General features: G+C 36.6%; 1 protein-coding gene across 1 annotated transcript in view; it reads right to left on the reverse strand.

The window, feature by feature from the left end:
• LOC150039010 (usherin-like) overlaps positions 1-13,632 on the reverse strand; it is a gene marked incomplete at its 5' end in the record, with an annotated part of 572,498 nt that overhangs the window by 202,818 nt on the left and 356,048 nt on the right. Inside the window, 2 exons of the mRNA XM_090328110.1 lie at positions 9,188-9,330; positions 9,884-10,034. Of these exons, the coding sequence (XP_090184236.1) occupies positions 9,188-9,330; positions 9,884-10,034 (294 nt within the window). The remainder of the gene's footprint in view (positions 1-9,187; positions 9,331-9,883; positions 10,035-13,632) is intronic.

Consider the following 13,632-nt stretch of genomic DNA (forward strand, 5'->3'; position numbering starts at 1 on the left):
CCTCTTTGACATTTCTTACCTTCGGTCTAATATAAGTTAACAGTATCAATTATGATAGCTCTTTTCTTATTTATACTCATCATCTATTTTTTGCTATATATATATATATATATATATATATATATATATATATCCCAGACAAAAGCAAGTGTGCACCTTGTAAGAAATCAGTGTTGGTCTGAAATCTGTAAGAGGAAATCCTCTCAGATCAGGGTTTGTAAAAATCAATAGTAGAGATTCAAGCCTTTCATATCTAACCCTAGCCCAGCAAAAGAATAATATATGCTTTAAAAAGTCAAGAGTATTTCTATTAGGGTTTTTTTTTTATCAGAGTCTTGCAAAATCATTCCTCATGTATGAACTACCCAACTATGAGCATCTTCTGAGAAAAATCAAGAATGACGATTCAGGTGTGTGTTGAAGAGGGCCAGCGTTTTATTTCTCATGAATATGCTGAGTAGTATAGTTGAAATATCTGTTATCATGAGATGAACTTACACTTGAGACTCCCACAGAATGCAGCGTCTCCTTAAAGATCATGTCTCATCTTAGAAAAGATATCCAATTTCAATCTCACGACTCCTTGGCCCCCTTAAACCAGCCTGCGTTTGACTAGTGTCTCTCTCAAGAAGCCTGCCTAGCTCTCCAGTTCCCACTGTGAGCAGGGCCCTATTTTTTGCATGATTCAAGAGATGGAAAGTTGAAAGCAGCTTAATTAGCTCTGTTGGTTAAGGAAGTGTTAAAACCTGACTCCCTGGCACTCTTTCAATTTAGTGCTTTAAAATGATAAGCGGAATCATCTAATTCTATATACAAATCAACTGGCTTCCTACAGCATGGTTGAAAGGGTCGCCACAATTATGTAAAACACGAGTAATAACTATAATTGGGGTAGTTGGCTAATACAATAAAAAGCTCTGAACACGAGAAAAGTTATGCTCACAGCAGTAGCTATCACTTTCTAAAGTAAGAATTCATGGATGAAATGACATGAAAAAGATGGTTATAAAATTTTAATGGAATGATAAAAGGCAAAAGTCAGCCTCTCAGCTGAATTCTTAAAATCCCTATATATCACAATCAGCTCCTTAACTGTAAAATCAATGTGGAGTATAACATGTTGTCAATGCGGCTGTCACTGGAGGGGAGACTGCTAGCTGTGACAGGCACAGAGCTCAGCTGGCAGGTGAAGGAAATACAACCACACATCTCTCTCTGTGGGTGTCATTCTTTGGAGCCGGAAGCATCCTTCCTGGTCAGATCACTGATTTCATATTTCAGATCATTTCATTAGAGTATTAATAATGGATAAGTCGTTTCATTTGCACAAATGAAATTATGTTTTATGGAAACTATTTTGCTCTTCAGATACCAAATTTGAGCCCCAGCCTAAGAGAGTAATAAAATGACTAAGTGATGGAACTAGGTAGTGTTGTGTATATTATTCAAGTGTGTCTAATGTGCACAGGATGTGTGTGTGTGTGTGTGTGAGTGTGTGTGAGTGTGGATGCTGAATTACTCTCATCTCGAGGGTGCAAGTACCTTTCAATGGCTTCTATGAGTCTTTATTTGTTCGCTATTTGGAACAATTTTCTTGTTATATGTAATATATGATATTGGATAATTAATCTTTAGCATATAATAATCTAATATATAATAGGCAATATATATTGATTTTCTTTTGTCAGTTGTGGGTCTTGAACTCAGGACATTGATGCAGTCCTTGAGCCTTTCTGTGTTCAAGGCTAGAGCTCTAGCACTTGTGTTGTAGCGCCACTTCTGGTTTTTGAATGGTTAATTGGAGATAAGAATCTCTTGAGGACTTTTTGCCAGGCTGGATTCAAATCATGATACTCAGATCTCAGCATCCTGAGTAGTACAGCTCCTGTTATAAATTTAAGTGTTCCACTGAAGAAACCTTTCCATTCTAATAATAATAATAATAATGAAAAATAGACTCACTTGGTAAAAGTTCTTTTTTAATTAATATTAATTCCAGAAAAGCATCTCTTAAAATTCCAGAAAATAAAAAATGAAGGAGAGAATATATGGGTGCTTAATTATAGGAAGCAATACATTATATGACCATTGTTAAGGTAGCTTTCTGATTATCTACTTAATACATAAGCAGAAGAGAAGATTTTTACTTTCTCTTTAATCTTGAATTCTTTTCATCAATTCAGTATTTATACTCTAACTACTTCCCCCAAAGAATTTGGACAGATCATGAAGAATACAAACATAGTAAAAACAATGAGATAAAGATACTGAACTTGTCAACTTATGATAAGAAAGTATGCCTAATACTTGCAACCTTAAACCACCAGGAAGAAGGTAGACTGCACATTTACACAGAAATCTGAACTTTGGACCTGACAGTTGATAAACAAGGAAATGTGGCACAGAGGTGCCATTATTTAATGAATGGCTAGCTGATTGTTGGACTTGAAGGGGTATTATTTGGTGGTCTGCAGATGAGAGAAACAGCACAAGGGAGTTTTTCTCCATTTTTCCTGAGTGGATAAAGGTTAAGAGGAATGATCTGACTTCTAGGACTATGGCATTTTGTGGAGACTTTCTTGCAAGTCTAAAGCTGCAAATAAAATAGCTGAGAAGAATCCACAAAAGCAGAAACAAAGCCTCCATGATCCAAAGGTCCTAAAGCCACCTTATGTATTCAGATAAATGTTAACCTACATTATTCTAAATACATTCCCATTAGCTGTTTACAGTGGTATGTTCTGAACTCCTAGAGAGGTACTTTCTTTTTGCTGATTTAGTCAGTCTTGGAAAATTGAGGATTTGTGGATATAGCCAAAGTGAATACAAGGACATGATTAAAAGACCACAGAAAGTGCTTCAGCATTGTGGAATGAACTTTGATAACTCTGTAGTATAGAAAAGGCAACAGAAAAATGATGATGGAAAACACGCATCTTGTTGTTAATAGCTACCAGTTTTGAGGTATTTGAATCCTCTAAGAATGTAAGATTTGAGGTGTCTGTCAACTAGCACTGGATGATATTTCATAGTCCAGTAAGAATTTTCAAATATTGACAGATTAATTTTTTTCAGAGCTAAAAAATTAATTTAGGGAATGAGCAAGAGACTAGGTATATACTTCTTGTCAAAGTATCTAGTACATAACAGACCTTCAATAAAATTGAAGCGATATATTAAAATAGCTATGACTACATACTTTTTGCTAATTTCTCTAAACACTAAAATTATAGAAAAATCTTGATTTCTTTTCACCTGAATTCTCCAGCTAACAGACATGAAGAACATGAGAATCACCAACACTAACATGTTTGGAAAAACAAGTGTGCTTTAGCTGTTGAAATTAGGCAGATGTAATTTCTATTAATCAGTACATCTTTGCAAAGGATTTGCTGTTTGCCACATTTAGCTTCAATAAGTTTTTCCCCATTTAGAATATAGAAACTAATAATAATAAATCATAAAAAATCTTTTATTAATTTTGGAAATGCAATAATTTGGGCAGTGATCTACACAAGCATGCAGAAACTTTCTGCTTCAAAACCAGAGATTTAACTCTATGGCTGTTGTCCACCAATTTTTGTTTTCAATAATACCCTGTGGATGTGAGAAAATATTAACAGGTCAGCACTAAGAGCTAAATACTTAGAACCACTGGAAAAGGCATTTGGACTGGTGAAAACAAAATAATCATGTAGCATTACAAAAACTTGTGGATCCCATTTTCTATCAAATGAAATCACATCTGCTGTATAGCTGTTTGCCCCTATTTAAATATTCTTACTTCCCTTTTGCACAGAACTCTCATAAGGATTCAAGTCGAGACTTTAAATTCTAAATCCACTAATCACCAAAAGATGTTTGTAATGTAATATTAATTTTAATATTTAAATACTCCTAACGGCCCATTGGTACTTATTAAATGATTTGAAAAAAGAAATCATTTTCTGATATTTATCTGGATAAATTTATCAAATTTCACACCACAGTGTTACTTTCTTTTTTTGTCACCAGATTCAACACTTTACATTTATTCTAAAGAAAAACTGTTGGCTTCTTTGAGGTTTCTTTGTAAATAGTTTGTTCATGCCTCCTCATCCTGCATGTTGAACAGCATGTTGTTTGAGGCCTCCGTAATTAGAACATGTATTAACAGAGGCCAGAAGAAAATGAGATCAGACTGGATTTTCCTCCCAGCATTTGCCTTAAATCCTCATCCTCCAATCCTACGGTCAGAAGTTGCTAGAACAGAGAGAACACCCAGAATGCCTTTAGAACTCAGTCAGCAGACATTGTCTACATGGAAGGAGAAAGTTTTTCTTCTGTAATTTGAAACTTGATATTAGATGGAACACCAAGTATATACATACCATTTCTCACTTCCTCTCATGAAGGCAAACTTTCCTGACACCTGATTTTGAGAGAAATGCCCTTACCTTCATCTATATACTATGTATGAATTTGCCAAGCGTGGCTCTTGCATCAAGGGGAGTCTAAAAGGCCACTCATCCTTTTGACTTCCATGTGCCTCTGAGTAACCAATATATACATGACCAAGGTAATATACCTGTACACAAACGTACACACATCTGCAAACAGAATGGGGGCATAGTGGTTATCTACTTGATTAAATGTTCATGAATTAGCTTAGATCAGATGTTTAGATTTCAAGCAGGAATTGGGGTACCTTCTATACATCAAATCCTTCACTGGGCACTTTTACCAAATAAGACATTAAGTCTACGAGACAGATAGAACAGAATCTTTGGTCTTGAGAAGGTGCAGCTTTCAAGGATATCTTAATAATGCATGGAAATGAAAACCAAAATTCCATGTGAGCAGTGAGAAAGGAAGGCTTCACTGAGAAGGTGAGTGCAACAAATGCAGAAAGCTTTTATGTTCTATTTAGATTGCAATGAACATTGCAATGTCTTTTATCTTATCCTGCAAAAATCTGAGTTTCTTGGTAAACTGTTATGAAGAGCTGAAAGGAGAAAATTGAAGCCGGAGCCAATAACTGGAATACCTTACCATTCTGTGTACCATATTAACATAAATATGTCTAAATAATGAAATTTAATGTAAAGAGTAAACATTGTATATTAAAAGCAAGGAAACCTGCCAAGGGCAGTGGCTCATGCCTGCGATCCTAGCTACATAGGAGGCTGAGATCTGAGAATCAAGGTTCAAAGCCTGCCCAGGCACAAAAGGACCTGAGAGCCTTATCTTCAATTAACCTCTAGAAAACAGGAAGTGGGGCTTGGATCAAGGGTAGGGTGGAAGCCTTGAGCTGAAGAGCTCAGGGACAGTGCCCAGGCTTGTTTAAGCCTCACGACCCACAAGAAAAAAAAATAAACAAACAAGAAAATTTGTCTCTTTTTTCCATCATGATCTGAATAAAACTCACATGTAGTCTGCTAGCAAATTTATGAACCCTTGAGAATAGCATTCATGCTAATCCATGGAATAACCTGTTCAAACACTACAAATATTCCTCAAGAATGTCTCAGGCATACTTTAATATATAAATGTGAATTTGGTGGGGAATAACCCCAATTTTTAAATGAAAAATTTGGGGTTTTGTTTTAATGTTGAAAAGTGATTTTAAAAGTTCATTAGTTGATCTCATTACTTGTGTGTACCATGTAGGTTTTTACCAAGGAAACCTTGAGAGCAACATGAATTGACTTTCTTTGGCCTAGGGAATCTGTTTGTAAAGAAAAGTTGGTTATCTCATGATTTACAATAGGCAAGATTTTAATAAGCAAAGGAGTACCACCACATTTAAGCTGAGCTTTGTAGAAATTTGCCCTTCCTACTAACTGCAATTTCTACATTCAGATGTAGTGCACAAAACAATCGTACACATATGAAAGAACAGCACAAAAGGCTATTTCTGGTTTAAAAATATCAACATTTTCAGCTGCTAGGGGTCTTCATTTTATTAATCATATTCTCTCAAGTCTGACACAATCTTAATATATTTTTATAAAGTGCAGACCTGCCAGATGCTTAGCTGCCAGCAGCACGTTAAAAAAAAATCCTGAGTTGTTTGTATTTATGTGGTTGCAAATACTTGAACACTACACTGACCAAGTTGGCTGGAACAAACATCTTTTATTAACACATGTTTAACAGGATTTAAAATATTTATAGGAAATGTGCATTATTTTCATTTGGCATCAGCACACTAGATTTTTAAAAATGCATGGAACTGGATATTGGTGCCACATAGATGTAAATGACAAATTATTTGAAAAAAAATCTATTAAAATTCCTCACACCCCTTTGTCTGTCCATGTGAACGTCGTTATGTATGCAGCATTGGCTCTTTGGTTGTAGCACATTTCCTTCCAAGGTTTCTCTTTTGGTGTAAGCCATGTCACAGGCTTGATGAACACCACTGTTTTGAAAAAAATTACACTAAAAGATATTGCTGTGGATGTCCTATTTGGATACAGCAAAGTTTTGAGGCTGTGGCTGAGGGAGAGAGGTGCCCCTCGAGGTTGGGAAATTTAAATGCGGGCATGAGATGACTTCTCTGTTTCATTCTGTAAGATGATAGGTGGAATTTTTATATTAAAGATTGCACTTTGGTGAACACGGGCTTGCTGGCCAGGATCAAGTCTGAAGTGTGATTCTGGCATGGAGCTGTCAGCCTGGGTGGTCTGATAAGCAGTACTCTGTAGCCTTGAAAGAAAAACTGCTTGTACCCAATGCCAATCATTCAAGTCTTTGTCAACTCGATTGTACATCCTTCCAGAGTTGGCATTCGTCTCCCCTGACATCTAAAATATAGAGTTCTCTGTAGCCACCTCTTTGGGGCACATGTGCACTGGGAACTTAAAACTTCAAGGACATATGGTCACTTCTGGCTCTTTGATATTGTGTATCACTTCACAGTGTACATGAAAAGGAAGGAAGGAACTGATTAATTTGTGAAAATGTAATAAAACAAAAATGAGAGCTGGGTGCCAGGTTCCCATGGCAGGTGCCTATAATTCTAGCCTTTTAGGAGGATCAGATTGAAGGATTGTGGTTCCAAGCCTTGACAGGAAAGTTCATGAGACTCTTCTCTCAAATTAATCACCAAAAATCCAGAAGTGGACCTGTGGCTCAAGTGGTAGAGAAAGTAGGAAATGGAGCTGTGGTCAAGTGGTAGAGTACCAGGCTTGAGCAAAAATATCTAAGGCACAGTGTCTAGGTCCTGAGTTTAAGCCCCTATATCAACACACACACATATACCACACACACACACGCACGCACGCACGCACACTGCAGTAATTAGGCACCTTGAGTTAATATTTGCTGATAATCAAATGTTACTCATTCTAAAATAAAAATAAAAATGAGGAGTTCGTAATTCATCCCAAACACAGATGTTAAGTCTCATAAGGATGACTGGGTCCCTGAATCAAAGTTCTAACCACATATACTCTGTAAGCCTTGCTTTATTTATAGCAAGAAGAGATGGCAGGTAATTTTGATCAACAGAGGATACAGGAACTGGTCATTTGCAATGGTTTGGCTTTTGTTTATGTGGGCTTTGTTTTCCTGCTCATGGACAGATGTCATGAGGCCATTCAATAAGGATTATGAGTAGGCTACCATGGAGAAAATATGAATATTGACCTTTCTCTGAGGAAACCAGAAACAATGCCAAAGAAAGCAAACTTTTTCTTCCTGGCTTTTCCAACCTGCCATCCTATTGAGCCATCACTTCTGCAGTGACATGAATAATTATCTTTTGTTAATCTTTCTTGAGTCCCATCAAGCACACTCTACCTATGAAGGAAATTAAGTATCTATGTTCAGGATTTTTTAAAATAGAATATGTCTCTTCAAAAATCTATGTGGAGTGTAAGGTCTCCAATTCATAACTCTGAATAGGGTTGATATTTGGTGTCCTAGACTATGTACAATATTTCCTAGGCCTGAGACAAAAAAATATTTGTTGTATCTTTGCAAATTGGTTAACTTGCTCCCCAGGCACAATCACAAACTGGGAAAAGTAGATTAAGTATCATAGATTATTGTTTATACATTTTTTACTGAAATAAAAATTTAAAATGGCAAATAGTTCTAATTCTTTCTCATTGTATGTTTACCATCACCACACCAAAATAATACAATTAGAGTTATAAAAAGAACATAATATGCTTAACACAGAACTACTACTGTTTTAAATATTGTAGGCTTAATGTATAGCGTGTTGAAACACATTCAGCTTCTCATTAACTATAAAACTAGACTGGCAAATGGCCAACAGAGCAATGTTTCCTAAGATGCCTGTGATGAAACTTGACAAGATTATCCCAAAAAAACTCATTGCTCAAAGATACAGAGTCCTCATGCACTCATTATGTCATGACTTAATTCCCAACTTTTAAATATAGATTAATCTATTTCTCTTAGTATATAGTAGATGTAACTAATAAAAACAAAATATGCTATAAATATTCCATCCCTTAGTTATATATATAATCTACATATATCTCTCTATATAGTTACATATTTAAATATATATAAATACAACTCAAATATATTTCCATATATGTATATATACACATGTATATGGATATTTATACATGGAAAGACAACTTTAATAAAATATCTACAGAGTTCTCTATCAGTAAATGAGGCAACCCCAATCCACCCTTTGTAGTGCATGAAGAAACTGGGTTCTCAAGTTCTCTCTATCCTAGATGGTACTTTTTTTGAGATGAGTATAAGTACAATGAAGGTCTTATCTCTGCTTCCAGAGATAAGTGTATGAGTGCTGTATATACATCATGACATAATGTCCATATTTCACTTGTTTGTTTTCCTACCTGCCAGAATTCCAACAAAGCAGAGGAAATTTAGTCATAGGGCAGAAATGGCAATTATGTCTTTTCAGGGCACCTAATGTGCCCTGAACGACAGAACAGGGTCATAGCATGGTTTATCATGAATTCCTTCTTCCTGTTTGCAAGCCAGCCAGACTCTCCTGTACTCTAAGAACATATTTTTCTGTCTTCTGGAGAAACTGACCACCTTTACTTCCTCCTTTGCTCTGAAATTTTTGTGGGTGTGACTTAATGACAAGAGAATAACAGAGGCTCATTTCCTTGTTTTGGAAGAGTTAAAGACATTGAAACTTACGGATGTAGAAGACATTCGGCTTTGTTTTACTTCCACTACTTACTGTCCTCTGCAGTCATGAATGGAATCCAAGAACTGTGAACGCTGCCAAATCCATTGGAGGCAACCAACCGAAATTCATACTCCATGTATGGCTGTAGATCTCTCACTTCATAGTTTAGGGATGCTGAAGGTTGAGGAAATAATCTAATGGGAGAAAGGTTAACTAAGAAGTACTAGAAATTGAGAGAACTAAAATGGTATAAATTCTCACTGAAGAAAGTTTTCAGAGAATGTCAACATATATTTAAGTATTCCTATTGTTTTTGTGCCATCAACTGATATCTCCCTCAAAGGAAGCAGTCATTCCTTGCACATTTTTACTCTGGAATTCATGCAATATATAAATCTTAATTGTACTGAGATTGATATCCATGTGAAACTTGTAGAACAAGTGGTAATATCTATTTCAGTTTTCTAACCATGAGTGAGGTGCACAGCTTGTGACTTTCAAGTACATCTGAACTTCATGCAATACCTGTATTCATGAACGGTTTATCATGAAAAAATTACTCTTAATATGATATAAAAAGTGGATCTTTTGCCAAGCTAATTAGTATCCACTAGCTGGTTTGTGCTTTATTTGCTGGAACTCTTCAGAGATAACTATGTTTGTTTGTCACTAACCTGTTCTTCAAAATGTTTATGCATCTCTTGGATAACCCCATTGGTAGAAAGATACACAAAATAGAACACTCACTCTTGAAAGCCATGGGTGGAGTAGCCAGGCCTCATCTGGAGTTGGTATCTGGGAGAGCCAGGGGCATTGTTACGAGCTGGTGTAGACCAGACAACCTGAAGACTGGTTGGAGTGGCAGATGAAAGCCTGGGAGGAAGCAGGCCATCTGGAGCTGTCGGAAAACACAGATGAATTAGAGCAGAGAAAACTGTGGTGAGCATATGCTGGATGGAGTGGAAATGCTCCATATACTGGATCAACAACAATGTTAAACACGGTCCATTTAATTTAACATTTTCATTCCTGAACTATTGTACTTCCTTATTGGTTATCTCAAGACAATGACATTAGTATTTCAGTCTTAAAAGGCAGCCCCACAAACTGCGAGCATATTCCCACCTGTACTTCTGTTCGTTTTTCTTTTTAATTGGACACAAGGAAGGATTTTGGAGAAGCAAATATTAAAGTATCTTTTTGTCATTTAACTCTTTGCTTAACAGCCCAAGAAATGGAACACAAAATGTCCAGTTGCTTTTATTCCTCTCATCTATATCACCCATGGTCCCTTGAATCATGCTACCTCATCTTAACACAATGGGGTTTTTCCCCCTTACTTGAGAAAATATGAAAACTCAACTTTTTCTTCATGTGTACTTTGCAGTCATTCCTTACCACAATACCTCTGCGCTTACTCAAATAAGTCCTAGTGTTCTTAAACTCTGTATTTTCCCCTTTTTGTAAATGTTTATTATAAAGGTGATGTACCTCAGGTAAAGAGTGCATTTCTTTTCCTCGTTCTCTCCCCATTTTTGCCTACAATCCACCTACAAGTTGTATAGTTCATATTCAACACAGTGAGTACCACTTCTGAATTCGTTCACCCTTGGTCTGACCCTCAATTTTTATGCCCCACTTAACTTCCCAAAGACAAATAAATGAACAAACAAGACAAAAAGATAAGAAGACAAAAACATCAATGAATAAATGGAAACACCAATGTTTCCATTTCCTGGAGTTTTAATTCCTAGTTTGGAGAAACCATATTGTTTTTTTCTGGAAAAAATCTGTCCTGAATTCAACACACCTGCTTGGTAAACTATTTTAATTGTTATAGAAGACCTAATAAAAGTGAGCAAAACTAAAACCCGATCTCTCCAGTCTAAAAATAACTTTTAACAAGATGATTCTGAGTATGTCATTTTAGAAACAAGCATAGACAGAATGAATTGATCACCTATTTGTACCACAGCTAGATGAAAACTCAAAAGCAAACTAAACAAAGACTATGTGGCTTTAAGAATATTACCTAATGACTCTGAGAATATAGTTTCTGATCTTCAAAATAAAGACAGTACTTTCCCCCTCTAAAATAGTTGTGAAAAGCAGAAGGCATCTAAATATAACACTTTCTTTGGGGGTGGAGAAATTCTTAGCTGTCAAGATATTGTTATTGTTGTTGTTGTTGTTATATAAGACTAATTTGAACTTCCCTTAGCATTATTTCATTATTTTGTAATATACATTGTAAGGAATATTCTGACCATGCTAATATAACTTCCCTTTTAGTAGAGATGTAGACACATTAAACTACAGGTAACTACAGTCATTGGTGGAAAAGGAGCAGTGGTAGAAATAATGAAAATGAACTAGCAGGGCCCACGTTCAATTTTCTTTTAGGATAAACCTCATGTAGTATGTGGATTTTATGTTCTCTACAATTCAGGTGACTCTCCCTTGAACAGGAATGGGAGAATGGGAGAATTTTATATTGCATGTTTCAACAATCTTGGGTTTTGAGTTCATCAACAATTCAGTCATTTCTTCAGTACATATATGGAGGTTTTATTCATTCCTCTATTCATTTGGAGAGAAAACAGACATAATTAAACAGGCCCAGCCCTGTCCTTGTAGCACTTACACTTAAGAGGAAAGATGTCAACCTGGGAGAGGGGAAATGCTAAGAGAAGAAAGTATGAAAAGGAGTGTGTAATTTTATTTATGAGATAATAATTTGGATGAGATTAGAAAGTTTGGGAAGAGCCATGTCATTAGATGACTGGAGTAGAGCTTACAACGACCTGAGAGGCTGCCATGAGTTAAGTCTGGAGGGAGAGCCCTCTAGATAGAGAGCAGGAATTGCAGAAGCAGAGAGGAAGGGAAAACTGTGTGTGTCCAGAACAGCAAAGAGGCTGGTGTGATGGAAGCAGATAAAGGAAGAAGGAGAGGGAAAGGGAAGAAGCTTGGAGGGACAGGCAGGAAGTACAAGCACAGACACAGAAAGTCCTAGTAGAAGCTTTGTGTTCTATTCAAAGTGTATCTGAGAGTCATTGCACTATTTGATACAGCAAATGACACAACAGGTTTCTAAACCTACCTACACCAAACTAAAGAAAACAAGGAAGAAGAGTGGAAACCAGGATATCACTACTATAACAATTCACCCATAATATTCTAGTAGCTTAGATTTGAGTAAAGGGTGAACATGGTGAGATATGTGCCTTTGAATTGGGGATACATGTTAATAGAACATATGAAATGACAGTGTTTTCAGCCCAAATGCTCAAGTGAATGGTACTACCTTCCCTGGGGGGAGAAATTGCTTATAGTGGGGATCATGAGTTGTACTTTGGTCACATTACTGTAAGCATTATATTGTATGTTGGTAGCTTCTAGCGAAGGTAAGGATGAATGTTGCAGGTATAGGCTTGGTTAGAAGTTCTGGGCCCATGGAGACATAGTATTTAAAAGCTGGACCTTGATGGAATGAACTAGAGACTTAGGGAAGAGAATAGAGGGAAGAAATAAGAGATCTGAAACCTGAGACTCAAAACCCACCAAAATTTTAGGGATAGTTTCTAATGTAAAGTAAGATGAGAAGGAGTGGTTAGTGAAATAGAAGAAAACTAGGAGAAGGTGGGTACCAAGGTAAAGAAGGAATGTGTGTTTTTGAAAAAGAGAAAAACCAATCAGCTGCCCGATTGTGAAGCGCATTTAGGGAAAAAGGATACTGGGAGTTAGGCTTGGCATTTGACCAAGCAGAATTATTTCAATACCTTGACTGGAGCAGAGCAATGCAGAGGTGGGCATAGACATTTGGTTAGAGGAAGCTGAGAAGAGAGAGGAGATATGAGCAGATATAGTGAGAACAGACAATTTCTTTGAGGAATTTTATTGTAAAGGGAAGTTAAAAATGGGCCAGCACCATCAAAGTTCATAGTACCAAAGCAAGGCTTCCTAAGACTAGCTAATTTATGTGTGCTTATTGGAGATACAGCCAATAAGCCACTGAGGGAGAGACCAATTTAGAAAAGGCAAGAGAAATGGTCTCAGCAACATCCATGTGTGGTGATAGAGAGGCAAACCAGGGTACCTGCAAAGTGAATGCAGAGTCAGGAATGCTGGCTGTTAAGTAGAGCAAGGACACTCAGTATGTTGTAAATGTAAATGCAAAGTCTGAGATGCACGGAAGTGTGTAAGCTTGGTGATGGAATAAAACCAAAGATCACTTCTGTCATGAGAAAATGGCAATGAAACCCATCAACTCACTGCCACGCATGAGGATGAATTGGGTGAGACAAGACAAGGTATGAAACAGTTTTCCCCTCAAAGCATTGCAGGATAGAAAATGCAACAAGCCTGTTATCAGGGTCAACTATCACATAACTCAACTGAATCTTTTTAGGTTTGAAGAACATATATTTCTCAAGTCCTTACAAATATTATGTTATATATGAATGCAAGTCATTGTGATAATGCTGAGGGTTTGGGCT

This window comes from Megascapheus bottae, unplaced genomic scaffold, assembly GCF_031878675.1.
Source record: "Megascapheus bottae isolate mThoBot1 unplaced genomic scaffold, mThoBot2.hap1 H_1, whole genome shotgun sequence".
In the NCBI taxonomy this organism is placed as follows: domain Eukaryota; kingdom Metazoa; phylum Chordata; class Mammalia; order Rodentia; family Geomyidae; genus Megascapheus; species Megascapheus bottae.